Here is a 26,054-nt window from a genome sequence, read left to right on the forward strand (position 1 = left end):
TAGGATACTTTTTATATTTATATTTTAATAACATATCACAGAGAGGTATTTAGATTATGACCGTTTTTAAAAACCTGCTGTTCTGGCTGATTGGGGTTCAGGGTGACGGGGTGGAGGCAGCTAGTTTCAGATAAGGAAAACAAAAGATGCAGTTAAAGGATCAACTGAGCAGACCACAAAGCACAGAGGCCCTGACTGGAGAAGCACAGAGGCCAGATAGAGGAGAGGGGAGCCAGGTGGATGATCTGAACGCTGAGCTCATCATCGCTGACATACACAGAGATGACTTTTCTTGTGGATCATTGATAAGGAAGGTCTGGAGAAGCTCGACTGAAGTTGTGAAGAGCACCATTGTACTCATTTTAAACTGAACAAATACAAAGTACAATGGCATGAATTGGGTATAGTATAAGGTAAATCAATGAAGAAATAATATATTGTATTGGGTTGTTAAATATGTAATAATAAACAGTTTTACAAGACCACTGTTTACAATCATTAAGGACTCTGGTGGAAGGACCAGATAAAACAAGTTACCTGGAAAATCAGAATACATTACAAATCTTCAATTACAAATCTTAAATCAGACAAAATGCATTTTTACTGACATGAACTAAAGGTAAAGTTAAATTGTAACAACAAATGAGGTACACAGACATTTGATTGATTGCTTTTGCTCTCTTTTAGATGATTTATGCTCTATAGAACATGTAAGGGCGCATCACAAGGAGAGTGATACAAGCAGTAGTAGTTAACAACATGGGGCGAACTTTGAAGTTTTTGAGCACATGGTAATAACCCTTGTAAGTGTCTAGTGAGCACTGAGGAAAGATTGATAGCCAGAGGGAGGAAATATATGTGTGTTCAGTGGTGCACCTGGTTGGTATCAGTCTGCATGTCAGGCCAATGGTCGAGGAGAAAGTGTTCACATCCTTTTCAACTACACCCAAAAATACTCCATACAAGGAGCATTACCCTGCATTTAAAACTTTTGAATATGTAAGTATTGTGTGTAAAAAGTGTATAAAATACTTAAATGCTCCCTCTGAGTATTATTGTTACAGTTTTATACAATATTACACTATATGTTGATTTTAAGTTATTGAAAACAACACTGACTGAATAAAATAAATATTTGTATGATGCTGAAATGTGTGGAGTTATATACAGCTGTCAAATAATAATATTAATGGTAATGGCAATATAGTAAAAGCAATAGCAATAGTTTCCCTCTGAATTGTATTGGAGTGGAACTATTTGAGGTAATTAAATGTGAATCCTTATTAGAGTACAAATACCTTTACAAATGCATGTGAATGAACTTGTGTTGCTGACATATCTCATGGTTTGATATATTTTATGGTTTTGTAATGAGCTTTATATTAATGCCAATGTTTGTAATTTCAGGTCCAGTAAAAAAATATATACCCACAATTGATAAATACATCACTTTTTATTATTCATTTAATATGCCAGCATATATAAAGGGAGGTCAACACACTTAGGGGCTATGGTTGTTCCAGTTGGCATTTCCCTGCCTTCAGCCTTCTTAAATATCCCTCCGCCGAGCGCAGCCTGAACGCATCCACATAGAGGGGAACTAGTCCCGCCTCTGATGCTAATGTCTGGCCGGGGAGGAGCCAGGTAGCCGCTACACTGACACGTAAGAATCCAGCGTAAAATGGAAGGAAGAAGTTACATATTTTTCTCAAGTTGAATATCGATACAGCTGCTTAGACTCTGACTTGATGTACAGTTGACCCGTCCCGGACCAGAGGCCTGCTCGGACGCTTTTTGAAGCGACGCGGGGCTGTCAACCACAGCAGCCGACACACAAGATGAGATTCTCTGCGTTTGTTTCTGTGCTGCGGTCGGTCGGCCCGGTGGTAATCGGTATTTCTTTAGGGTTTACGTTGAGTTTATTAAGTGTAAACTGGACAGACGAAGCGTGTTACCTAGACGGTAAGGAGGGTGAGGGTGTGGGTGTGACTGTGGGTCAGGATGGACTGCTGAAAGGAGCCCGAAAGCCCAACTCTATTTCCACTGGCAACGATGTGGAGTCCGACGAAGATTTTGAACCGCGAATAGTGCCAAATAAACAAGTCCAGCAGAGCGCCACAAAGAAAGTTTTCAGGTAAGCTTTTTATGGCCGTTCACTGAAGCTGGTCAATAGTCTGTAACTAGTCTCAGAGTGTATGGCTTATACTTGGTTTGAATAAAGGCCACATTATTATCACTACCAGAGGCCATAGCTCATCTTCAGTAATGCATGAATGATAATAATGGTGTTCACCTGCTGCCAGATGTATAAGTGCCACTCAATATCATGTTGGTATGATATTTTAAACCAACAACATGTTGCATTACACTTACAATACAAAACCAAATGGCAGGTATAACTTAGTTAAATTCTTCAGTAGCCTTTCCTCAGATCACTGGTCTTGCTGAAATTGCCACAGAAAGTCTGACCAACTGTAAGCCACAACTTCTTCTGCTGGTCTCTACCTTTTATATTTACAGTCTATGGTTGCTTACTTTTTCTGCCAGAGCTAATATTAACTACAGTTCCATGCTGAATGATTTCTTTTCACATATTCTTGGTAAACAGGCAGGGTTTCCAGGATAGAGACCTTGTTTTAATGTTAGCCCTCACACCCAAAGTGGTTGCATTGCATTCCATTCTGAGAAAGAGACTTTTCCCTGAGGTGTTCTGAGGTTAGAACTTAAAACTGTTCAGCATACAGGTATCACAGGCAACCAGTGCCATTTATTGCTTTGGAATAGAATGGTAGGTATGCAGCTAGAGACCATTTTTTTAATGATAAAAAAATACTCTTTGATTTCCCCGGTTATGACAAATTGATCATTGAATATCAAAACAAAAATCCAGAGACTAAATATCTTATTTTGTCTGACCAACATTTCAAATCTCTAAAATCTCAAACCTATTTCATTAACTTTTATACATGTTTAAGAAATGTATCACATTTTTACATACGAGATGTTAGTAGCATAAAATGTTTGATTTTGTCTTTCTTTGGAGAATAGTTTCTGATTTGTCTGCTAATCAAATATTCTACAAATTGCCTTTGTGTGGTTCTTATTAAGAGGCGTAATAGATCCAATGCACAGTATAATAGAGGCATGGGTAGGGTGTGCCATGTTTGCAAAGATCAATCAAAATTCAAGTCCTTGCACGTTTACTTTTCCAGAGAGTTTGTGTTTTTCCTTGGTAGTGTGTAATTAATCACACAATTGCCATGGCATCATCAAACCCACAGATCTGATGAAATATGTTGGTGTCGAAATAATCATTAGTAGTACTTTTGTGTGACAGGCAGTTTATTTTGTATTCAGCATTGGTGAACATGTGTCGTCTAGTTTTTGATTCAACATTTATTCATTAACTGTGTGCTGTGTTTTTCAGGGCTAAATACATAAGCACAGAGTTGGGGACGCGAGAGCGTCTGTTTGTCGGGGTCCTGACATCCAAGAACACCCTAAACACTCTGGGTGTAGCAGTCAATCGCACCATCAGCCATCACCTGGACTCTGTGATCTTCTTCACAGGCATGCGCAACCGCAAAGTCCCTCATGGCATGTTCGTGGTCTCTCACGGAGACGAGAGACTGATATGGAACATGTATCAGAACATCAAACACATCTTAGACCATTACATCAATGAATTCGACTGGTTCTACTTCATCCAGGATGACGCCTACACAGAAGCTGACAGGATCAAAACCCTGGTGGATCACCTGAGCATGGATCGAGAGCTCTACATGGGCAAACCGGAGGAGTTCATAGGAGGAGAAATGGAAGGGAAGTACTGCTACGGAGGGTACGGGTACATCCTGTCACGTACCTTGCTCCTCCGACTCCAGCCCTACCTGGAAAACTGCAGGAACGACATCCTGAGCGCAAGGCCTGACGAGTGGCTCGGGAGATGCATCATTGATTACACACACACCAACTGCGTCAATGAATTTCAGGTAGGAGTGTATTTTCTATTTTCTATCAATAACACATTTTTTTTATCCATAACATTTTTTAATGGTTGCTGTTAAAAGGGAACATAATGAGGCAGTTCAGAGTTAAAATGAATGAAAAGCAACAGAGGAAAATAATGCCACACAGTCTTTAGAGCATTTAGGGCTCCTTCTCGACAGAATAACAAAACTATCATTGCCGGAATCAAGCTTTGCCTCAAGGACAACACTTAAACCTGAAAGACAGCTATATAAAAGTGTAATTACCATTGTAGCACAAAGGTGGTATTTATATTACAGAGTAGATTGCTAATACCCTTTAGCCTTCCCCCCCCCCCCACAGTTCCAAGGTGGAATAGTTGAACAGGTAACAGAGCGCAGCTGATTTCAGCCTTGCTTAGGTTCAATGGTGTGAAAATCCCCTGTGGGTCAACATGCTCTGCTCCTGTAATGTCATTAGCATTAAGGTCAAGCAAGGTCTGTTTGTCCCAGTGCCCTCTCGGGTGATTGTTTGTTGCATTCAGTTTGCATCATCCATGTTTGTTTGTGGAACATATTCAAATATATTGTCAGAATGTTATCAAAGGAAATGCAACCTTATTATTTATACACCAGTATTTTGAAGTCGATGTATTCCACTGTCTTTTGCTTCCATGTCTTCCTCCTTGGCCACGGTGCAGGATACCATCTTGTTACACAGTTGAGTGTGAGTTGCATGGCTAACTAAAATGCCTGGAGCCAGACGAGCTCCAGCTCCCCCTGAACGAGGGAGGGGGAGCTGGGGGAAAGTTAAAAGGCCTGGTGCGGTTGAATAAATCAGCTTGAACACAGAGCCAGACATCAATTTTCTGTTAAGAGACAACATTGATGACAATTAGGCACGGATAATGCTTCACTAAGCGTACCACTACAGGCTGTTGGTAAACATTTGCAACCGAACGGCCTCACTGCTCAGCTAAGCAGCATCTCCATTCTTTGTTCTTTTAATAGCTTGATCAGATTGGATTCACTTTTTTAATCACTCAAGCTCCTTAGGACGCTACTCTGTTTTCAGCTTAAGTGACTGTGTCTTAAGTGGGATTCCGGTCATTTATGTTATTAGGTTTCAACCTTTTAAATTCTTTGCTCTTGCAGTTAAACCTGATGCTGCCTGTGATCATAAACACTGGAGAGCTTAATTAAGATAAAGGATCTCTTGAATCCCATAATCCCAGAACAAATTAGATTCCTGAAATGTTCAAAACTTTGACAATAGAAAGCTGTTGTATAACAAAAGAATGTTGGATTGTTGCTGAATGAATCCCTGTCTTGCCTTCACTATGCAATTATGGTTGAAACCAGATTGTTTGCTGTGAAGATGAGCCCTAGAAGCTGCCTAGATAGCGTGTAATGTTTGTTTGAATAGCAGCACGGCATAAAACTTATGCTTGGAGAAACGTTAGACATGTTTCTGTCATTCAGGATTGAATATGCCTCATGTAAAGACGTCTCTTGTTTCTTCTCAGGGGCTTCAGTACCACCATTATGAGTTAGGAAAAAACTCAGATCCGAGTAAAGAAGAAAGTGAACAGTTCAAGAAAGCTCTGACTGTCCATCCAGTGGCTGACCCTGAACAGATGTACAGGCTGCACCGATACTTCACTGAGATTGAACTCCAGAAGACCTACGATGAGATTGCTAAACTGCAGGTAAGCTGCTTTTCAAGTGCCACAAATTACCTATGGTTCAGTCAAAAATAAAAACCAGGCTTTTCTTTGCTTGCCTCTGGCAGGTCAGCTAGATCTTAAACACATCTTGTGTTTCCACAGGCAGAAATAAAGAACGTGAGTGTGGTTGCTTTTGATGGCAACCGGAGTTCCCAGTGGCCTGTGGGGATCAATCCACCGTTTGAACCAAAATCTCGGTTTGAAGTTCTGAAGTGGGAATACTTTACAGAGGAAGAGATTTATTCATGCATCGATGGCTCTCCAAAGTGTGAACTGCAGGGCATTGACCGCATAGATGTGGCCGATGTCATTGATGTAGCTTTGCTAGAGCTGAACAAGAAGTATAAGCCTGTCCTTCACCTGAAGAAGCAGCAGCTAATTAACGGGTATAGACGCTTCGACCCCGTCAGGGGCATGGAGTACACCTTGGACCTTCAGCTGGAGGTGGTGAACCAGAAAGGTCACAGCCGTTCTATCACTAAGCGAGTTCATCTGGTGCGACCTTTGAGTCGGACTGAGATCATCCCCATGCCCTACGTCACTGAAGCTACCAGGATTCACATCATTATACCTCTTACTCTGCAGGACCGGAGCTCTGTGGATCATTTCCTGGGAGTCTATGCTTCAAATGCTTTTGAGACTAGTGAAAATGCCATTCTCACATTCTTATTTATTTATGACCCAGTAGAGGCACAGCAAGTCAACCAGAATGATATATTCGCCAGTGTGAAGGCTCAGATAAACACTTATGAACGTAAATACCCTGCAGTAAAAATCCCATGGATAAGTGTCAAGACAGAAACTCCATCCCAGATCAAATTCATGGACATCATCTCAAAGAAGCACCCAGTTGACTCGCTGTTCTTCCTGGCTAACATTAAAACAAATGTCAATTCAGAATTTCTGAACCGTTGCCGCATGAACTCCATAAACAACTGGCAGGTGTTCTTCCCTGTCCATTTCCAGGACTTCAACCCTGACGTGGCTTATCACAACCAGCCACATCCGGCAACAGTTGATCTGGTCAAGGACGCAGGCCATTTTGACCGCAGGTCATTTGAAGAAGCGTGTTTTTACAACTCGGACTACATGGCAACTCGAACGCAAATGGTGGCAGACGTCCAAGAGAATGAGGAGATTCTAGATACCCTGGACATCTTTGACATGTTCTTAAACTATTCGGCCCTGCACGTGTTCAGGGCAGTGGAGCCAGCATTGCACCAGCCGTACAGCTACCAAGCCTGCAACCCACGGCTAAGTGAAGACATCTATCACAGATGTGTTCAGAGCAACCTGGAAGGTCTCGGTTCGTGCTCCCAGCTTGCCATGCTACTGTTTGAGCAAGAACAAGGAAACAGCACTTGAAACCAGAATTAAACTTCCATTATATTGAGGTTACAAACTGTGTTTGTTGCTCTAAAACCTTATGATGCAAGCTAGCACAACTAAAGTCTGGAGAACTGAGGTGACATATGTGATGCTGCCTGACATTCTCTAGCATTCTTTAGTTTGAGGTTGTAGCTAGCTTGGAAAAATGAATGCAGTACATTCCGAATGAAAACTTTCTTAAATGTTTACAATGCATATGAGTTGCTAGAACCAAATATTTTGCTACTGTGACGATTCTAAAAAGCTGCAATTTACAAGTTTTGATCACTTGTTGGGAGAAACTGCCAGCAGCAGAGCCTTGACGCGGTGCTGGTTCATCCAGCTGTTATGTCTTTGGTGTCCAGGGGACATAGGTGACCCAATGGTGTCGTCTCTCGTGTTCAGTTCAGATATTCAGTGGGATCAGAAGAATTAGCTGCAATACTTTCACATTTTAGAATGGCATTTGATTTAAAGGCACAATGAGTAGGATTGTATTTGTATGTGTATAGAATGGGTGTCTGTTTCAGCAGCTCTGCCTGTATTTTCTATTTTCTGTTCATTTTGCTGCGTTGGGGGCTTTTTGTGTGCACCAACATTTATAAAACGCAGCAACCAGGTGCCAGATTGTAAGCACAGATCAAAGAAAAAGCCAAAAGAATGGTGAACACAGTGCCAAAAAAATGCAAATATAGTGTGGTGAAACACCATGCGGACAATGCTTGCACCAAAAACGTGACCCTGAGGTTTTGCTTTTACACGCTGGCGACCACAGTAAACCTCATTGATCCGGTGAGGAGAGGCTGACTGTGAATGTTGAAAAATCCTACTCATTGTCCATTTTTATTGTTAATTTCAAAGATATTGTAAGATGGGGCTTTAACGTGAAGCTCTAAAAGATAATCGGTATATTGCACCACAGGTTGTGTGCTCATTCACATTGAAGCATTGAGCTTTTTACAAAGGCACATCTTTGTATATGTGCCTTGACACTGACTGTTGGGTGGGTGGGAGATAGTATCTTCCACTGTGGATAAAGCCTGTTACACAGCTGGGAGGAATGAATGGAGAGTCAGTTAACTTTTCTTTTTTTTAAGGTGACAAGTTTTAAATGTGCCTCTAAGCAGAGGAGGGGTTGATCTTCTGTTGTGGATGTGGATGTGGATGTATCGGTACTGGACACCAGCAAGTTATTAGTATATTATAATGTGCAATATTACAGATAACACAACTGGCTATATGTCCAATGGAGGGGGACTTTCTATTTCAAAGACAATTGCTGCAAGTACAGCAGTGTGTTTATCACAATACTGTTCATGACATTGCATAAAGCATCTGGTGCTTTCTGTTCAATGTTAAGTAAATACACTGTATTTTCTTTTGAAAAGACCTTTTAATGTATTTTGCTGACACTAGACACTTTTCATCATCAAATTTGCTTTGAAATACATTTAGGCAAGTCCATTTTATTTAACTTTAATCGGATTCAAAGTATTTATTGGAAACGCTACATCTGCAGTGGTGATCCTCAACAGTGTTTGCTGTATTTTCTGCCATGTGAACAAAGACCGCGGAGGTCATTTTTATAACGCATCTCTTTCTTTAGAGAGCAGAAGAGTATGACACTAATAATGTGCAGAAATGGAAACTGAATCTTCCAAAAAACCACTGTGAAAGACGGAGGGCTCGGATTACAATATGAAGTTATTGTGGTGATCTGGGTCGTCTCTGCCTTCTGTAAACGTGAGAAGCTTAAAATCAAGCGAACGTGGCAGATTAATCACCCCGTGTTGTTAACACCGCCGCCATCGCTGAGCGAAGACTTAAGTGTTTTGTCCATAACTTATTTATCTGCCATTTCTCTATGACTTATGCAGATTCTGAATACTTCCGCACTAACAGAGGCTTCCACAGCATTCTCTGTACATTTATAAATATTTTATAGATTCTATTTTTAAGCTTATTGTAGCTTTATGTACACAGCAAATGATACTTTTATTATATTTGGTGACAAATTAAACGTACTGTATTTTGAGCATTGAAAATCATGACATTTGACCATGAAGATAATTTAAAATGTATGTTTGCATGTAATTCATTCAAAGAAGCAGGCAAATACCTTTTTTATTTCTATTGATGTTTGAACCTATAGGTTTACATTATTTTATGGATATGGGTACTAGTATAACCAAAGCGATACATTTTAATGAATGCTCATCACATTTAATTGTGTGCTGTAATTCCCAAATGAACTGTGAATTATTGTAATTTTTAAATAAAGAGTATTTGTATAACATTTCTTCTTTGTTGTTTTGTTTTAAGATAAGATTTATTTTGCATTAAAGCTACAGAATCCAGTTTGTCCTTTAGGTGTCAGCAGAAGAGCGCGTAACTGTCGGCAGGTGAAACACCAGGACATGCAGCTGAGGTGAGCAACTGAACAACATGTAGAAATAATTCTTCTAATACCCACTGGTAATAATGTCATCTCCTCCATGTTCCCAGCGTGCGCTCAGTGGCCTGCAGTTAACATTCCTGACCATGTCAGAGCCGAGGTATTCCTGATGTCTGGGCTGGGTAAAAACAGGAAAAACGTTGCAACCTTAATTACAGCTTTAGTTATTTCAAGGTTCTATGTGTACTACCCTGAGGCATGCTGTAAAACCACATAACTACAGAGCAGCTGGGACTTAATTGTAAGTCATTATTTTGTACTTCTTTTTACGTTTGATCCCAAGACTTTCTCCTCCCACACTGAGACACAGTTGTTTCAAGTCCCCCTACAAACTTGTACGAGATGTTCTTAGTTTTCACAACAACCCGGTTTCACCTGGATGGTATTTTGAGGATCAGAATTAAGCGAAGTGCTCAATATATCACTTATCCTAACTAGATAATGATACTTGTTGAAAGCCTCTATGAGTTGTTACATATTGTCTACAAAATATCCACCTTTGGCAAGCCTTGAGTCTTCTTGTAGCCTTTTTTCTTTTAGCAACGTCATATAGTCAGTGGTGGAAAAGCTTTACAATTTGTGGCAAAATGGGAACATGTGAAGAAAAAATAGACAAGTTTCAAATAAAAAGTGAGTTGGGCTCGGGATTTAGGAGGCACTGGTTTTACCAATCTAAACTTTAATAGTTATCGTATTTACCATATTTAACATTTATAAAATGTGTTCTAACAGAAAATAATCACAAGATCACACATCTGTACACAATCTCAGCGTTCCTTGTCACTGCAGCGATGGTCAATTTCCTTGTCTGTCAGATATGGGATGGCATTCTTCCTCAGGAATTCCTGACAGCTGCTTGTGTCACCCTGCACTCAGACTGTCCTCTCTTCTCAGATGACCTCTTAGCTTAAAATAAAAGCGGCTGAAAAAGGAAAGACATAACAGCAGATCTCAAAATGTTAATATCGGTGGCTGCTCCAATCAAATTGATTTTTACGGGTAATATAGAGCACATGTGACTGAATGACATGGAGCTATAAAAAGGTAGGCCCAAAGAGCTGTGCATAAGGGAGCTGAGAGTAGAGCCCTGAGGAATCCCAGGAATGCGAGCTACATGTTATCAAGCAGGGAAGTTGTCCCATCTGCTACAGTACAGACTCGCCGCCCATGCTCAGTCCTGTGGCACCTCTCTCAGACTGCTGTAAAATCAACCTCTTTTTTCTTAATGCTTTTGTATATAGAATGAATCAGGTTGTGTTTTACACAGCTCAGCATCTGGAGGATAGAAAAGCTTTCTACATGGACCCCAGGCTTGACCATTGAAACAAAACTGTTCAGTAATAATGCAGCCCAGTATTCATCTCAACACCTCCCCCCCCACCCCCTCCTGTGTGACTCGTCTGAGGATAGCTACAATTATTGATGACAGAGGAGAAGATTGTTATGCATAGCCTGTACAGGATGCCATCAGAGACTTGTGATTGGGAACCTTTTGAAAATGTCAAAGTGACACATGATTATGAATATTAAACGGCCATGTATAGCCCATGATTACTTGACAGGAGGAGGGGATTTGACAGATGGAGGACTGTGGAATCTCATTGTTAGCTAAAGTGGTGAAGAGCAACGTTATAGCAACCACAACACGGATAGGATTAACAGAAACATTATGTCTACATTTGTTAACATGATTTTCGGTGATGTTAAGTATTTTATACATTGCCAGACAATTGTTATGAATTACATACTGAGTGGATTGTCAAAGGCCTGTCTTTAAGCAGGCTTGGTTTGTGCGGTTTAGGGTTATGCTTCAGTCATATTTAGCAACACAATTTGTTCACAAAGGGCAGCAAAACAGGATGAAATGTCTGTTTTGAAGCCGAAACTAATGCATGAACAGTTACCATGAGGGAAACATGATCAACATCTCCTCCCAGACAAAAACAATTGTCTAGTTATTAATAAGCACATCATTTCCTGTAATACAACAAAATGTGAATTTTCAAATATGGAAGATGAATTACAACACACTAATAAAACAAAGCATCTAATATTCTGTGGGTGAGAGTTAATACAAAAAAGACTGCATGTCTTCCATTTTGTCATTTCTGAATGCTTCTTTCATTAAAGAGGAAAACAAAGCTAAACTAATACTTGCAAAAAATGATGCAAGTGTGCCTATTCTTATAAAAACACAAGTACTATCCGTAGTTAATTAGATCCAAAGCCATTTTCTACTACAGGAACTTAACATAACTTAACATGTAGCTTCTGTCATTCTTTTAATTTTGTCAACCACTATCCACTAATGCCATTGGGCTGGGGTAGCAGGGGCAATGTAGGGTCTGGTGAAGTGTAATACCACCTGTGTTAGGGCACACTGCACTGTTCAAGAGCCACACATTTGTGCCAAATGTTTTCTAAGTAAATTGTCAATGCTGTATTTATTTCTAATAGAATGTTCTTATTTCCCATGGACCCCCATCTGACTAGCTCCTGGTCTCTGTGTGCCTCCTTATTTAAAAAATCCCGATACCGAGAGTGATCAACCAAGCAGATGTGTCGTCACAGCACAACATAAGCTATTACAACAAACATAACAAAAGCCACTGCCGTTTAACAACTGTATGTATATTGAGCAGGACAATCAAAAAAATAAAAAAAGGTTGCAAGGTTAACAAAGACGTCTGGTTAAAGGAACCATTAATACAAGGAGAAGAAGAAGAGACGACACATAGTAGTACAGTGCTGAAAAAAAATCAAACGGATTAAAAACTAAAATTTGGATCAAAGAGCTGGACCCCTTTCTCACCACCATCAGCAGCAGTGCCCTGGAGCTAGCATGCATGTGCAACATAATCAATAATTTCTCAACTATTTCCATTGTTGTCTGTCCCGCTTCTATGGTGAAGTTAGTATCACTGTTACAGTGTAATACGTATACATTTATAAATTGTAACCCAAGAAAGAAGGCTTAAACTTCCAGATTATATGAATCCAGATGTTACAGGTTGTTAAGTTCCTGCAGTGCATAAGGATAAGAGAGCAAGCTGACCTTCAATGATGCAGACGGACATTATTATGGATGAATAGATAAGTCTCTTTTTATTTTTCATTCCCACTCGGCCATTTTGTGCTCTTTTGTGTCTTTGTCCCGCCCATTGAGGATTAAGCGTCCCAGTAAGAATATTTCAGCTTTCCAGAGCAATTTTTTAAATTAAACTCTGAGCCATCCTTACCCTACATTTAATCGATAAAAACTGCCACACTGCAATAAAACTCCCTACTTTCTTTCTAACTATTCCAATTTTCCTTTTTCGCCCCACGGATCAGCTCAGCTCTATGTGCTGCTCAGTCATGTGTGCAAAAATGTTAAAGTGTACATGCAAACAAACAAACAAACACACACACACAGTCACACTCACACAGGGTCTGAACTGTAAATAGCTGCTAGACTTTTACAGTGGTACTGGCTCACAAGCTGACGGAGATGACTCGGCAAAAAATAAAATTCTGTTTCTTATTGCTTATGTCAGCTTAAAGTTATGATGCTAACCAAAGTGGATGGTGGGCAGAAATGATTTGAATAAGAAGTACAACCATGTCATAACTGAAAACATCATTCAACTCTCATCCAGGTTTTGAGTGTTGAAAAAAAGCATAAAAGGAAAAGATGTAGATAATAGTATATCACAATCCATACAGTCCATGTGTGTCAGCTGGACACATGTATTGATGTTTGGCAGTCTGACATATCTGTAGATCATAAAGTGTTCAGTAAATGCTACAATCGTGATCGTTATTGTTGTATAAAAGTCTTCTCTGAAATGTATAAATAACTCAAATTCATATTACATAAGTTATATATTAACTGAAGATAAACAACAACCATTGAAACAGAACTTTATAACTTTCTCCTTTTAAAGTTTTATATACAGGTACAATGCTACTCTCTAACACCTTAACCACAGAGCAGACAGTTTATCAAAGATGCTGCTAGATCTTCTAAGCCAAGGTCATACAGTATAGCCTAAATAACCCCCCTTGTATCTCTGATGGATGAAGCATGAGTGAGATTACTGTAAGTATTCTCATCTTGTATACAATATAGAACATATACAGTAGATAATAGTATCTCTTTAAATAATGACATAATGTGTAACGACATGTCATGGTACAGAGTGTTTTCCATGAAGGAATAGATGGAGGAGAGGATACAAACAAAATAAATCTGAGCTTGATAAATAAATAATCGGAGTATAAACTGGATCAAGTTGACATGCGGTCCTCCTGTCGTTCTTTGTGATCATGTACCGAAAACCAGTCCTGAAAACACAAAGACGTGTTCGTGTGAAGCTGGACGAAGATGAGAGGGGTCCAGAGAGAAAAATGAAAAGCGGTGTCCAATTTGTGCCTAAATACTGTACGTACAAGTGCTTTGTTAGCAGCACGAGTTTGGTGTTCGACTTTGGCTGTAGCTTTTCACTGGTGACAGCAAAGGAGCGACGCAAACGCCGAGGCTCTGTAATTGATCTGAACACAGACAGCTTTTATCTTTTGGTGTCACCAGGACAGGGGACGTCGGTTGGCTCTAGCAGGCGAAGTCCTCAAACACCCCATGGTGCCCGGGGCGATGGTGGTGAGGGTGCGGATGGTGGTGGTTGGGGAGGATGGTGTTGGCATACGCCCCCTCTGGGTGACTCCGTGGCATGTCATTGGGCTCCTGCTGAGGGCACAGCAAACACGTCAGCTTCAAAGAACATGAGTAACGTGACAATCTAAGACGAGAATGTACATTGAGAATAATCTATTGACAGCCATTCAAAACCCTGACAGCAGTGAAATAAGTTCATCCTGCGGTAGATATCATGTCATATGTAATTTAAAGTGAAATATTTTGGGATCACTCCAGGTAGTTAAGCAATAAGCAATACGTCCAGCTTAGCAAGAAGACTGGAAGCAGCCTGGTTCTGTCAACATTTTCAGAAGAGAAAGTACAAAATGAAGTATTCCCTATAAAATGTCATTATTTGATATAAAAGTTGAAGGCGATATTAATCCAGTGTAATAATACTGTATGTCATGTTTCATAATGCATCCAAAAAGTTGCAGGATGATATTAAAATGTTTATTTTCTCAGCTGTAACTTTTTGATAATTCAGTGAGATGTTGAGGGCAACACTTACAATTGTCCATGGAAGCAATGGAGAAAGATATTTAGGTAAATAGTAGCTGAGAATAAATTACTTCTTATTTCTCTATTTTATTTTCAGGTATCAGAGCTGAATGTTTTTCTGTGAATTGACAATGAATTCTCCTATAGGCACTGGTGTTTTCTTCCCATAGTCCAAAACTAATTGTATTTCTGCATCTCTACTGGAATATAAATTGTGACACACCAGGCAAACCTAATGAAAGCTGCAGATACTGAACAGCAACAGAATAAATGCTCTTTTGTTTTCCACTGGCTGGCTGGCTAGAAATGGAAAACCTGTTTTGGTTTATCATGTGGAATTGAGACACAGTGATGGTAGATAAGACAAGGGGTGTATTGTTCAGATTTAAGTTGCAACATCAAATCCAAGCTCCAGGGGAGGACATGCTTTCCTCCGTGGTTAAGACTAATTGGGAACAGAACATTAGTAATCATTTTAGAATATTAATAATGATTGTCTTGAAGTTTCCTCATGCTGTTACAGTGCTGCAGGGGAAGTTGTGTACTGGGTAGAACAGCAGCTATTTGTTAGCGTACAGTGTGTGGTACCTTTGCTTTCATCTCCTCGAGGCCCACTGTTGCAACAGTGCTGGGCTGCTGCTTGCTCTTCTTCTGCTCTTTCTGCGGCCTCAGCAGACGTTGTAGCCGTTGCTTGATCACCTGGTTTTACCCAGCAGCGGGGAGGGCGAAAAGAGCAGAGATGAGCGGGGGAGAGGCGGCAGAGTGAGGAGTTCATTACTGTGATGTCTGCATTACAGCCCCTCGCTCTGATTTTGCTTTATTCCTACATGTGTGGCAGTTAGCAGGCTGGAAGCTGAGGAAGGCGTTCATTTTATGATCTGGGTTAGTATGACGTCCTCGGCACAGACCTGAACGGGAATTACTTTCGGCAGCCTGGAAATCAAATAAAACTCCTCACATGCATAACAAATTATGCTAGTCTGATTGATTTTCTGATGCTCAGGATTAACAGTGATATGTACGGAAGAGGATTAGGGCCACATAAAAAAATTTTTTGTGAGGATTTTAAAAAAAAAAAAAATTTTTTGGGAGAAAAAAAGGCAGAATTCTGACTTTAATCTCAGAATTCTGACTTTTTTCTCAGAACAAAAAAAAAACATTTTATTTGGGAGAAAAAAGTCAGAAATACCGGTAACTAGAACCAGCTTCACTGCGATTTACACATTGCAAATGGTTGTAAAATGACTTATTATGGTTTCCTCTTGGACCCCTCTGGCGCGCAGAAATGCACTCACGTCCTCCATTGTTGCCTACTGCAATGTGTAAATCGCAGTGAAGCTGGTTCTACAGTTACCGGTATTTCTGAGAAAAAAGTCAGAATTCTGAGATTAAAGTCAGAATTCTGACTTTTTTCTCAGAACAAAAAAAAAATTTTTTTTTTTCAAATCCTCACAAATTTTTTTTTTATGTGGCCCTAATCCTCTTCCGTAGATATGTACCCCGCACAAACACATTTTTCACAAATGTAGTCTTTTCTCTAACGGTATAACGGTTTCTCTAACGGTATAACGGTCCGTAACACATCTCTTGCTGGAGGAAATAGCTGTTTATTATATGTATCAGATTAGTTCTGATCTCACATTGTGATTGGCTGGTATGTGTTTGCAGGCACTATACCTCATAGACATAATCCAGTATTTCTAGGATTGACAGGATGCTGGCTCCAATGAATAAACCCATCTGTCCACCAATGTCCCCTGAAAAGAAACAGCCATAGGAAGCAGAAAATGTTAAAGCAGTTCATGTTTGTTATTCAGAAACATATGTGCAGCTACTGTAAAGACACATTTCACTCAGCATCTACAATTCACTTTATATATTCTGAGAAGAGGTAATAAAGTGACAGAAATCTCACCTAATAAACCCGCAACATCGTAGGCTTTCTTTTGCTCAATTGTTTCATAGTTCAGAGCTTCAAAGAAGATATCTAAGACCAAGAAGTTGTCTCTGAAAAAGAACAAGAGATGGGCGGGTGTCAAACGCAGTGAAATACAATTGCACTGTTTTTAAAATTCACTACAAATCTAACATCATTTGAGAAGTACCACTCCCAGTCATCTTTATGCTCACTGTAAATTGTTATGATGGGACTGTCAGGCCTACAGCACTCTACACAGATCTACCCAGAGATTGTGAGATAATGAGGTGTTTCAGGGTTTAACTGAGACGAGCAGAACGAGCACAGACAGCTCAGTCACCGACACATCTCTGATGTCTCCGGATTTAGAAAGTCTGCTCACATTAAGTGTTCCGAGCTCTTTAGTTTAAGCATGTTGACTTTCTACCACTTTCTTGTCTATTAATCACTGAGAGGAATTACAGTATAAGCACATTGTAAATGCATCAGGTTGATTATTATCTGCATATTAGTGATGTTCATTGTTGTAGAACAGGATTAAAAAGTCAAATCCCTGCCTGTTTGACAAATGAATCCGAGCAAATTGCCCCATTTACTAACCTCAGTGGTAGAAAGTGATTAAGTACATTTACTCAAGTATTGTACTGAAGTCCTATTTTTGACATATTTGTACTTTACTCAAGTATTTCCATTTCGTGTTACTTTATACTTCTACTCCACTTCATTTTAGAGGCAAATATTGTCCTTTTTACTCCACTACATTTATTTAACACTCACAGTTACTTATATAAAACACATGATATGCTGATATTGTATAATGCAGTATAGTAGTACTGGTCTACACGTATCTTAATTTGCTCCACATTGGCCAACTACAATACAAAAATGCCATTACATGTATAAAAGCATCATAACCAAAATAATCTCATACTGTGAAAACATCCATTCTGCATACTACTGAGTACTTTTACTTTTGATACTTGTGCTTATTCTGAAAAGGGCCATTGTGCAGCATGAGTACTTTTGATACTTATTTGTAGTTTTACATTTTTAAATCACTCACTTGGAGTGGATTACTTAAAGACCATAGTGTATGTACTTTTACTTAAGTAAAGGATCTGAGTACTTCGAACGCTGACTTGCTGAAGCTGCTACAAAAGTAACTACAGACAACAATCATCTGTGCAGACCAGATTCTACAATATTGCGATGGAAGTATTTAAAAAAAATAATATATATATATATATACAAGCACAATGTCAAATAATTCTGTGTAAAATATTCAATGGGGATTGAATTGAAGATTGGACCTTCTTTGACATTTGGACTGTTTCTAGTTTGGTTTTGTGTGTAGTGCTAAAAACATGAAAGTAATGAAACTATTTTAATAACATTTGCAGTTTGATGATTTAGAAAAAAAGAATGTCTAATCTAATCTAATGCGAGTACTGGGACAAAACCCTTCTTGATTGTATCCCTTTAATGGAGTATCTATTACATTAGATATTTTTGTGTGACAGTCTGACCATGAAGAGTTCAGATTAAATGTGTTGTTTAATTTAAAGTAGAGCATCAATTCACCCAAAGTCAAAACATAAACTGATGCTTGTACTGTAAACATGTAATCGACTTTTGTTAATATTTATGGGTGGGTTTCTGTTATCACACACCGGAGGTCATAGTTTATGGCCCATTTTATGAGGCAGCACATCACTGCCCGCACGAGAGTTTAGTCTGGTACCTGATGTAGTCCTCTGACTTGTCGTATTTCCTGGAGAGATAGCGAGCAGAGCCTTTGCTGGGGATTTTGACCATGGAGAGCTCTTTACCGTAGCGCGTGAGATTACAAGGCGTCTCGCATGGACAGGTATCCCCAGTGTTCTTCTGTAGCTGTGCTGCAACACAATGGAAACAGTTTAACAGCTAAAGACTGGATCAGTTAAGGTGACCATTTGTTGGCCTTCTACCAGAGAAACATATAGGATACTTCACAGAATCAAACACTTGCTGCAACAAATGAAAAAGTAGAATGGAAAGGGAATGTGTCCTATAAGAATACTAATACTTTTTTAGTACTTGGGTGCAGCAGAACAGGCTGTAAACACAACATTTGCACACTATTATCACCCCATAAAGAAGTAATGGCTATAGTAAAATGTGCAATGTTGTAGCTGTGTTTATGGCCACTTGGCAAGTTTAAGTCCGATTTTCACTTTTCATTTTCACTGTTTTCTATGTGGTTATTTACGTGCTGAATTCTATGTTTACCATCTAGCTTAATTTGTCTGTGTGTTATTGATGCCAGACTGGTAGAATACAATGCGTTTATACCCAATACTACATCACTAAAAACAGCAATGTGCTACAGCTGTAAACAAGGCTGAAGATAGCGGAGGGTCAACCAAACAGTAAGACCAAAACAACTAGCTAAAAGATGCTAAAATGGTCTAGTGCATCGGGATAATTATTTGTGGGTTTGTCACTATGAGCGACAGATATGATTATACTGTATAATATTGATTGGTGTAACTTTAAAGTTTCAAGTTGAAATACTTTTTATACTTTTCTTATTGGTTTGCAGGCGTCCGTGTAACAACACTTAATTCACAGTTCCAGCCAACAGTTTATCCACCACGAACATTAGACAGCAGGTAACCATAGCAACAGTTTTTATGAGACATGTAAAGCTACCTGACAAATATAAGTGTGTGCTGATGGACAACATTTTCTATATCTCAGCTGATAGAGATAATTAGGCTTTTTCTCCGATGCTTCTCCAGTACAGATAGGAGGGCTAAAATGTGTATTTTTATCGAAAAAAGGAGCAGTCAGAGCTCATTATCATTTAATTGTATTACTTCATATGCTCAGAAAATTACTAGCAGTTAATGTTTCTCCCAGATGTATAGGTCCTTTTGAGGATGAACAAATTCATTACAGCTTTTGAATGGAGAATCAACAGTTTTCAGAAAATCATTTAGCGGATAAAATGTGCACAAAATCAGGTTTTAAAGGCTTCTCCAGCAGTGGTCTCTAACGTAGTAGAAACAGATAACATAAGATTAACAGACCAATATCATTTTGGATAGAAACATGATTTGTTACTCTAACAATATTATTTCAGACAATTACTGTGTCAAAAGTGTTAACGGCAATATAATTACGACATTTGTTTTGATAATGAATGATGACGATGCCAAATGCATACGTAGACTTATACACTCAATTAACTTGGAGGCAGGAATTGCTCACACGTTTACAAATCCATATTCAAAACCCTAACTCTGAAACAACAGTGAGTACACAGGGGAGCAAATAGCTTTTCCAAATCTCTTTTCAAATTCTAAATGCATTCAGTCCAGACAAAGGCGGGAGAGGGAGCACTGAAAGCAGTAATTACAAATTGATGATTTATGTATTTTATAACTCTAACAATAAGGTCATGTGTATGCAGAAGCACGCTGGCAAATTATCATTGTCTGGTACAGGAACAAAACACCGTACAATATAAATATATAAATGATATTCTAATTTATTACCTTTCATGGAGGGTGAATGTATTCACGCTATTCGATTCAGGAAAATGACCCACATGAATATGGTCCTCTCTTGTGAGATATATCTAAGATTTCATTCAACCATATTCTAAATAGGTTTCTGACTCACCAAAGAGAGACATAATTAAATTCCTGGCTTATTTAGCTGGGAAATGATAATTGTGACCAATTCTTTTTTTACCGCCTTTGAAACCAAGGCACCTTTGTTCAGTCACGATGTGAGGTGGAGGAGAGAGAGGCCGGAGTCAAAGCTAAAGGATGGTGGTGGGGGGGGGGGGTGCAGATATACAGGAATGGAGAGTGGGTTTAATATTAACAGTCCAACAATGGAGGCAACACGGCCATCAAGCTCTAAAGTGACTAAATCACAATGGGGAAAAGTAATTTAGAAATATAAAGTCTACCTCTAGGTATTTGTATTACAGGAGAAAAAAAAAGTCCTTATCATATTTACTGAGTGTGTTTCCATTTCCCTTTGGGGGAATCTATTGTAATGAGAAAAGAAATGAAGGAAGATTGTTTCTTACCGAGTGCTTTGTCAACACAGTTGATTTTACTGGGAGGGCAGATATCAGCAGTTCCTGGAAAGGGGAACAGAAAATGAGTCTGATCAATCAGAAACAAAATGATCAGTGACCGGCGTCCGCAGCCATGAGGAGCCTCGGCTGTGAACATTGCTCTGCAGCTTATTAGTCATCTTCAAATGAGGCCAGGCAGGGTGACTTCCATCCACGGAGCGCGAGTCTATTGGACGTCCGTCCTTTATTGCAATAGAGAAATGGAGCATGCTGGCTTCACACATAATGCATTTTTACAAAGTCTTTAAAAATCAATCAATGAGTCATTACCTCGCAGACAAACACACTTTCGGGGCCATTAATGACAGGTATTCATCGGCAGCACAATTAATTGGCAGAGGTGTGTTTGTCTGTCTGTAAAATGTTCACGTGGTTAATGTCTTGTGGAAGTCTCCGTCCCAATCAATAAGAAATGTTAATTAAACAGTGAAATAATGTCTGATGATCTAAGGAGGGAGTCTATTGACATCAACAGAACACAGTTTGATTGTTTCTATCATAGCTATAGCCAGCAATGATGTGACACCAACTAAACCGTCATTAAAGATGATTGATTGAAGAAAATAAACAACTTTAAATCATCTCGTGAATTATATTTTCTAGACATTTTGAGAGTGGAGGCATAAGATGAGTGCTATCTCTGCATGCTGTCCACACACTTAGAACAAGAACAACTTAAAAGCCTTTTTTTTGGTGGTCACCCAAATATAGATACAGGACGAAATGCTGAAATATTCATCTTAAACCCAAACATCCAGGAAAACACAGTTTTGCTTCTATGCCTCGCAGTACAGAAGTAATGAGCAAAAATAGAAAATGCTTTAAAAATAGCCACCTCAAAAACTTATTTTTTTAATGTATGAAGTGTTTTTTGTGATATCCAGCTAACAAACAAAGCTGCATAAAAATGCCACCAGAAAAACAATCTATCGGCCACAGCAAGAACGAGCTGAGTACAACACAAACTGCTATTTAATTCAGTGTCCCAACCACAAACCCCAGACAACACAATTTAACTCGTACAAAAGACTGGAAAAACCAGAAGCAGCAGACTGTAAAGAAATGTGGGATTATGTAAACACATGCTGATAACAATTTGCTGGCATGTTAAGTAGAGTGCAAACAGCTGCTGGATTATGTAAGTGTGTATGAGTAAGAAATGGATAACAAACATTTTTGTTGTTATCCCTCAAGAAAAGTGAATACAAATTTGAGCAAACACTAAACTGTAGCATCACACTGTACTTCGCACTGCTGGATAATAAAGAAATTGGAAGTGTAAATTGTGTTTAGCACAGCGCAGTGCATCTCAATTATACAGTACTGCGTTATCACATGGGGTAGTAAAAAGATTTTCAATCATGAGCTGGCCTCATGCTCCTTTGGCTTGCTTTATAAAGAAATCTCAGCACTTAATATGCAACAATACATTTGATTCACTATTGATAAGTGCAGGGAAATAATGGGAGCTTCCAGCAACCTAACAGAGGCCTGTTCTGAAGCCAAACTGGGCAAATGGCCTAGAAAAGCTCCCACATTTATTTGATCTGATATAATAAATATCATATCTGATGTCATACATCATCACGGAGCAAAGTAGTTCTGCTGCTCTGTGAACAGACCTCTATATCTATTAATTCAAAACGTTCCCACTCAATAGTCCTTTTTCTGACTTGCGATTGATTGGTGAGATGGAGGGCTTTTCAAAAGGTTATGATCTTAAACCATGGGCATGATGGGTTTGGTATAGGAGCCATCTTAGCTGGTTTTCCCCAAATCCTGAGTTCATAGCTTATTAAAACACAATCACGATCTTGTAGCGCGGTAGTAGGTACTGTCACCTGCAGAGCACGCAAACTGATTAGTAACGTGTCAGCTTCACAGCCTGTCCAGATCTAACAGACTCCTGCGTACACTGCCTTAACTTTCAATGAGACCACCTCAAACATTCACTTACAGTATCATAACAGCCGACAACATTCTGCCTTCAGTGACTCAGCTCTTTGACTTCATGCAGCAAGGCCAGGATGACGCAAATGCTGAGTAAGTCCAAACTTCTTATTCTGTGTGTTCAAATCACCTCTGCAACGTATCCCCGAGCTGAACACAGAAACGGTGTAAATGGCGGAAGTAGAGTGACCATCATCTTACCTGACGCAAACAACTTAGTGCCGTGCTGAATCTGAGTCTGTTTGATCATCATTCTGCTCAGCTCATTGCATCACTGCTAATGTACCTCTGAGATATTCTGCTGGATTGATTTTTTAAGTTTGGTCCTGTGTTGCATTAAGTCATTTTCTGGGCGTATTTCAATCTGGATTTAAAGGAGATTGTCAATTTATGCAATCTTATATCTTGTGTTCTAATGTTTTATTGTCATAAGGGTTACTTTTTATAATTCTACATAGAAGAGGACGCGTAGAAAATGTGTTCTTTATCTAAGTGTGTCCTCGTAATGATAGCCAGAATAAGAAAACACACATAATGAAACATTACTTCTGTGCCACATCTTCGTAATCAGGAGAGGCAATCTTTCATTGTGTAAATCAATACTAAATTAATCCCATTCAAAGGCAGGGGTTCTCAAAGCTGTTTGCAAACCTTCTTACCAGCGTGACCTTAAGACGAGAACCAACCAGGAATGATAGAAAAATAATCAATCAAACTAATGAATGAGTGCCACAGGAGAACACTCCCCTAACAGCTGAGATGTATGAACAAATGGATGCAAAAGTCATGGAGAGTATCCTGTAGTCTGAAGAGTTACTGTCCAGAGAGCGGCTGCTGAAGAGCATTCCACTCCAGATATCAAGCACGAGGTCAGGCATGTGGCAGCCCAAATGATGTCTGTGCTGGAATTAGTCAAGTGTGCTAAACTGGGCTGGCTGTTATCTAATCACGCTAGACTAAACCATTTTAAAAACAGAGGGTAATACTTGAAAACACTCATTCCTTTCAGGGTTTTATACTTTCCCAATGAGTCACTTCTTACTGTATATGCCGTGTGATGACATTGAATTTGAAACATATAATACCACAGAACATGAAGAATATTAGTGTGGGTGTGTTTTTCAGTTACAAACATTTTGTTCTTTGTTCAGTTATCAGTTTCTTTTTAATTCTCAGTCACTGTTGTAACAATACCAACTTATGTCGCTAAGTACATTAAATCCAGTATTGTACTTAAGTGTAACTTCGAGGTACTTATACTTTACTTGAGTATACAACAATTCAAAAGGTAACTATTCTAATTCTTACTTTGGTATGTTTATTTTACACTATTATTTTAAGAATAAAACATAATTGCATAAACAACACAAGGGTTTATAAAATATTTAATTGTTCAAGTATTATTAGTTGATTAATCAAGATAATTAATTCGCATCCATAAACAAAACAAACCAAATTATTTAAGTTTATTTTAAATAATTTTGAGTTTTTTAATTTATTTTGGATATTCTGCATTGGATACTTTTGTGTTATTTGCTTTAATTACAATTTGTTGATTGTGCTAATAATTTTTACTTAAGTAACATTTCCAATGCAGGCGTTTTACTTGTAACACAGTATTACTACTGTACAGTGCATACAGTACTTTGACTTAAGTAAATGATCTTAATACTTCTTCTACCACTGATAACTTCACATTAATATGACTGCATGAATGAATTAGGGATTTTTGTGCACATATAATGATTTTCTCCACATGCTAGCTGCTGGGCTCTGTGTAGATGTGAGGTTGGGGGTCTTACCGGGCATGTGCACCATCCTGCAGCCGCACACGCGCAGCACCTCGTTGGTCTCGCAGAGCAGGCGGCAGGCGCTGATGCTGTACGTGTCGTATCCCGGGAACTTCTCTTTGCTGGTGGAGCGGCAGTTCCCCCAGGGTTGGGGCAGGTAGGTCAGCTAAGCACAGAGATTTATTAGACCCCGAACTGAATGACCAGGGGCCAATGGTTGCATTGAGTAATTTTGTAGGGGGAGGGAAGCGGGGGGCTGTGATGAAGACAACCTACCCTCTGCTCCTGACATGAAACAAAGGTCTGGAAGCCCGGAGAGACGCCAAAGCCCAGCTGGTGGATGTAGGGGGGCTCGTCCTGACTGTGGATCTGGACCCGGATGCCGGCCTCCAGGGATGTCTCATCTTTAGGATGAAACAAACCGGAGCACAGAGAATTCAGACGGCGGCCTCATCTGACAGCTTGGACTCAATTTGACACTAACAGCAAACCATATTTGAAAATGCAGGACGGTAGGGATTACTATCATGTGACAACTATGCAAACACACATCTGATGTAGTGTATTGTGTTCAGGACCTTCCTCTTACAAATCACATTTTCCAGGTTGCAGAAATGCAATCAAAAAATGCATTATTTACGGTGTGTGACCCGGGAAATTGAATGCAGGTTATTTTAAAGCCCAGCAGAGCTATCTCATGCCGTAGCATATGATGGGATTACACTGGACAAATAGTTTTGTGGCTTACTTGTTTCTCTCCAGATGGGCAGATACTCATCCTGCTGAATATCCAACATGATCTCCAACCCATTTCCCATTCCACCCTGCTTGCTTTTCCTGGATGTCGTCCTGTTGCCATTAAAAGTGTAGCATTTCCCATATCTGGTGTACACCTGGAAGAGAATAGATTTCCATCATGAACATCACCTTAAACATGACAAAGTCCACATGCTGACAAGATCAACCTATGACGAATTGCAATGAAGGCCCCGATGTGGAAGAAAACAAAAATATATATGCGAGTGTCTGCTTGAGCAAATGACTCAATATTACCAACAAACCTCCGGTTGCAGTCTGCCGGCTCGGTCCCTCATGGACTTTGATAAGCTGTCTTTGAATGAATTCCAAACACCCACCACACATACCCCGCACACTGCTGCTCAATTGTACTGCTATCCCACTGAAATATCAAATGACATAAGAGATTATTTAATCTTCCTTCAAAAGAAAACAAAAGATAATAAGAGAAAGGCCTCACGTCACCCCCCATCAGAGGAGCTGTCTCTGTGGGGAGAACATCATCTCTTTGCTTATGCTCCTCATCTAAACTGCTGCACTGCAGAACATGCACATCTTACAGATCATTTATCCGCTATCTCCTGTGAGTTTATAAATGGGAACAAAAGGATACTGTAGATCCACAAATAAAATCTAAAACACAGGGGGGAGGGGGGGCATGCCATCAATCCTAAATTGACTGAGTTAAATATATTAATAAAAAGAAAACTAATAGTTAATATTTTTTAGATCCTTATTAAGAATTGATGACATTATAACGTACATTTAA

General features: G+C 39.4%; 2 protein-coding genes across 3 annotated transcripts in view; one reads left to right on the forward strand and one right to left on the reverse strand.

Annotated features, from left to right (window-relative positions):
• Positions 1–1,622: 1,622 nt before the first annotated feature.
• Positions 1,623–9,362, forward strand: chpfa (chondroitin polymerizing factor a). Its single transcript, XM_034236910.1, has 4 exons — positions 1,623–2,134; positions 3,428–3,992; positions 5,495–5,677; positions 5,798–9,362. Exons 1-4 carry the CDS (start codon positions 1,839–1,841, stop codon positions 7,058–7,060), a joined length of 2,307 nt encoding a protein of 768 aa, XP_034092801.1. The 5' UTR covers positions 1,623–1,838; the 3' UTR covers positions 7,061–9,362.
• An 803-nt stretch (positions 9,363–10,165) lies between these two features.
• asic4a (acid-sensing (proton-gated) ion channel family member 4a) overlaps positions 10,166–26,054 on the reverse strand; it is an 89,440-nt gene continuing 73,551 nt past the window's right edge. Inside the window, exons 2-10 of one of the 2 annotated variants that reach the window (XM_034236912.1) lie at positions 25,236–25,380; positions 24,764–24,891; positions 24,500–24,653; positions 20,697–20,750; positions 18,354–18,507; positions 16,610–16,701; positions 16,372–16,451; positions 15,283–15,393; positions 10,166–14,241 (exon numbers count right to left, since the gene is read on the reverse strand). In XM_034236912.1, the coding sequence (XP_034092803.1) occupies positions 14,110–14,241; positions 15,283–15,393; positions 16,372–16,451; positions 16,610–16,701; positions 18,354–18,507; positions 20,697–20,750; positions 24,500–24,653; positions 24,764–24,891; positions 25,236–25,380 (1,050 nt within the window). In that variant the 3' untranslated portion in view covers positions 10,166–14,109. Of the gene's footprint in view, positions 14,245–15,282; positions 15,394–16,371; positions 16,452–16,609; positions 16,702–18,353; positions 18,508–20,696; positions 20,751–24,499; positions 24,654–24,763; positions 24,892–25,235; positions 25,381–26,054 lie in introns of both variants that reach the window. The other variant, XM_034236911.1, reaches the window with a different exon arrangement.

The sequence above is a fragment of the Gymnodraco acuticeps genome, unplaced genomic scaffold (genome assembly GCF_902827175.1).
Source record: "Gymnodraco acuticeps unplaced genomic scaffold, fGymAcu1.1, whole genome shotgun sequence".
Taxonomy (NCBI): domain Eukaryota; kingdom Metazoa; phylum Chordata; class Actinopteri; order Perciformes; family Bathydraconidae; genus Gymnodraco; species Gymnodraco acuticeps.

What these genes read in the sequence shown, in the direction of transcription:
- chpfa (XM_034236910.1), top strand. Translation starts at nt 1,839, where the DNA reads ATGAGATTCTCTGCGTTTGTTTCTGTGCTGCGGTCGGTCGGCCCGGTG. An exon ending in ACTGCGTCAATGAATTTCAG is followed by an intron (nt 3,993 to 5,494) that starts GTAGGAGTGTAT and finishes GTTTCTTCTCAG; the next exon opens with GGGCTTCAGTACCACCATTA. An exon ending in ATGAGATTGCTAAACTGCAG is followed by an intron (nt 5,678 to 5,797) that starts GTAAGCTGCTTT and finishes GTGTTTCCACAG; the next exon opens with GCAGAAATAAAGAACGTGAG.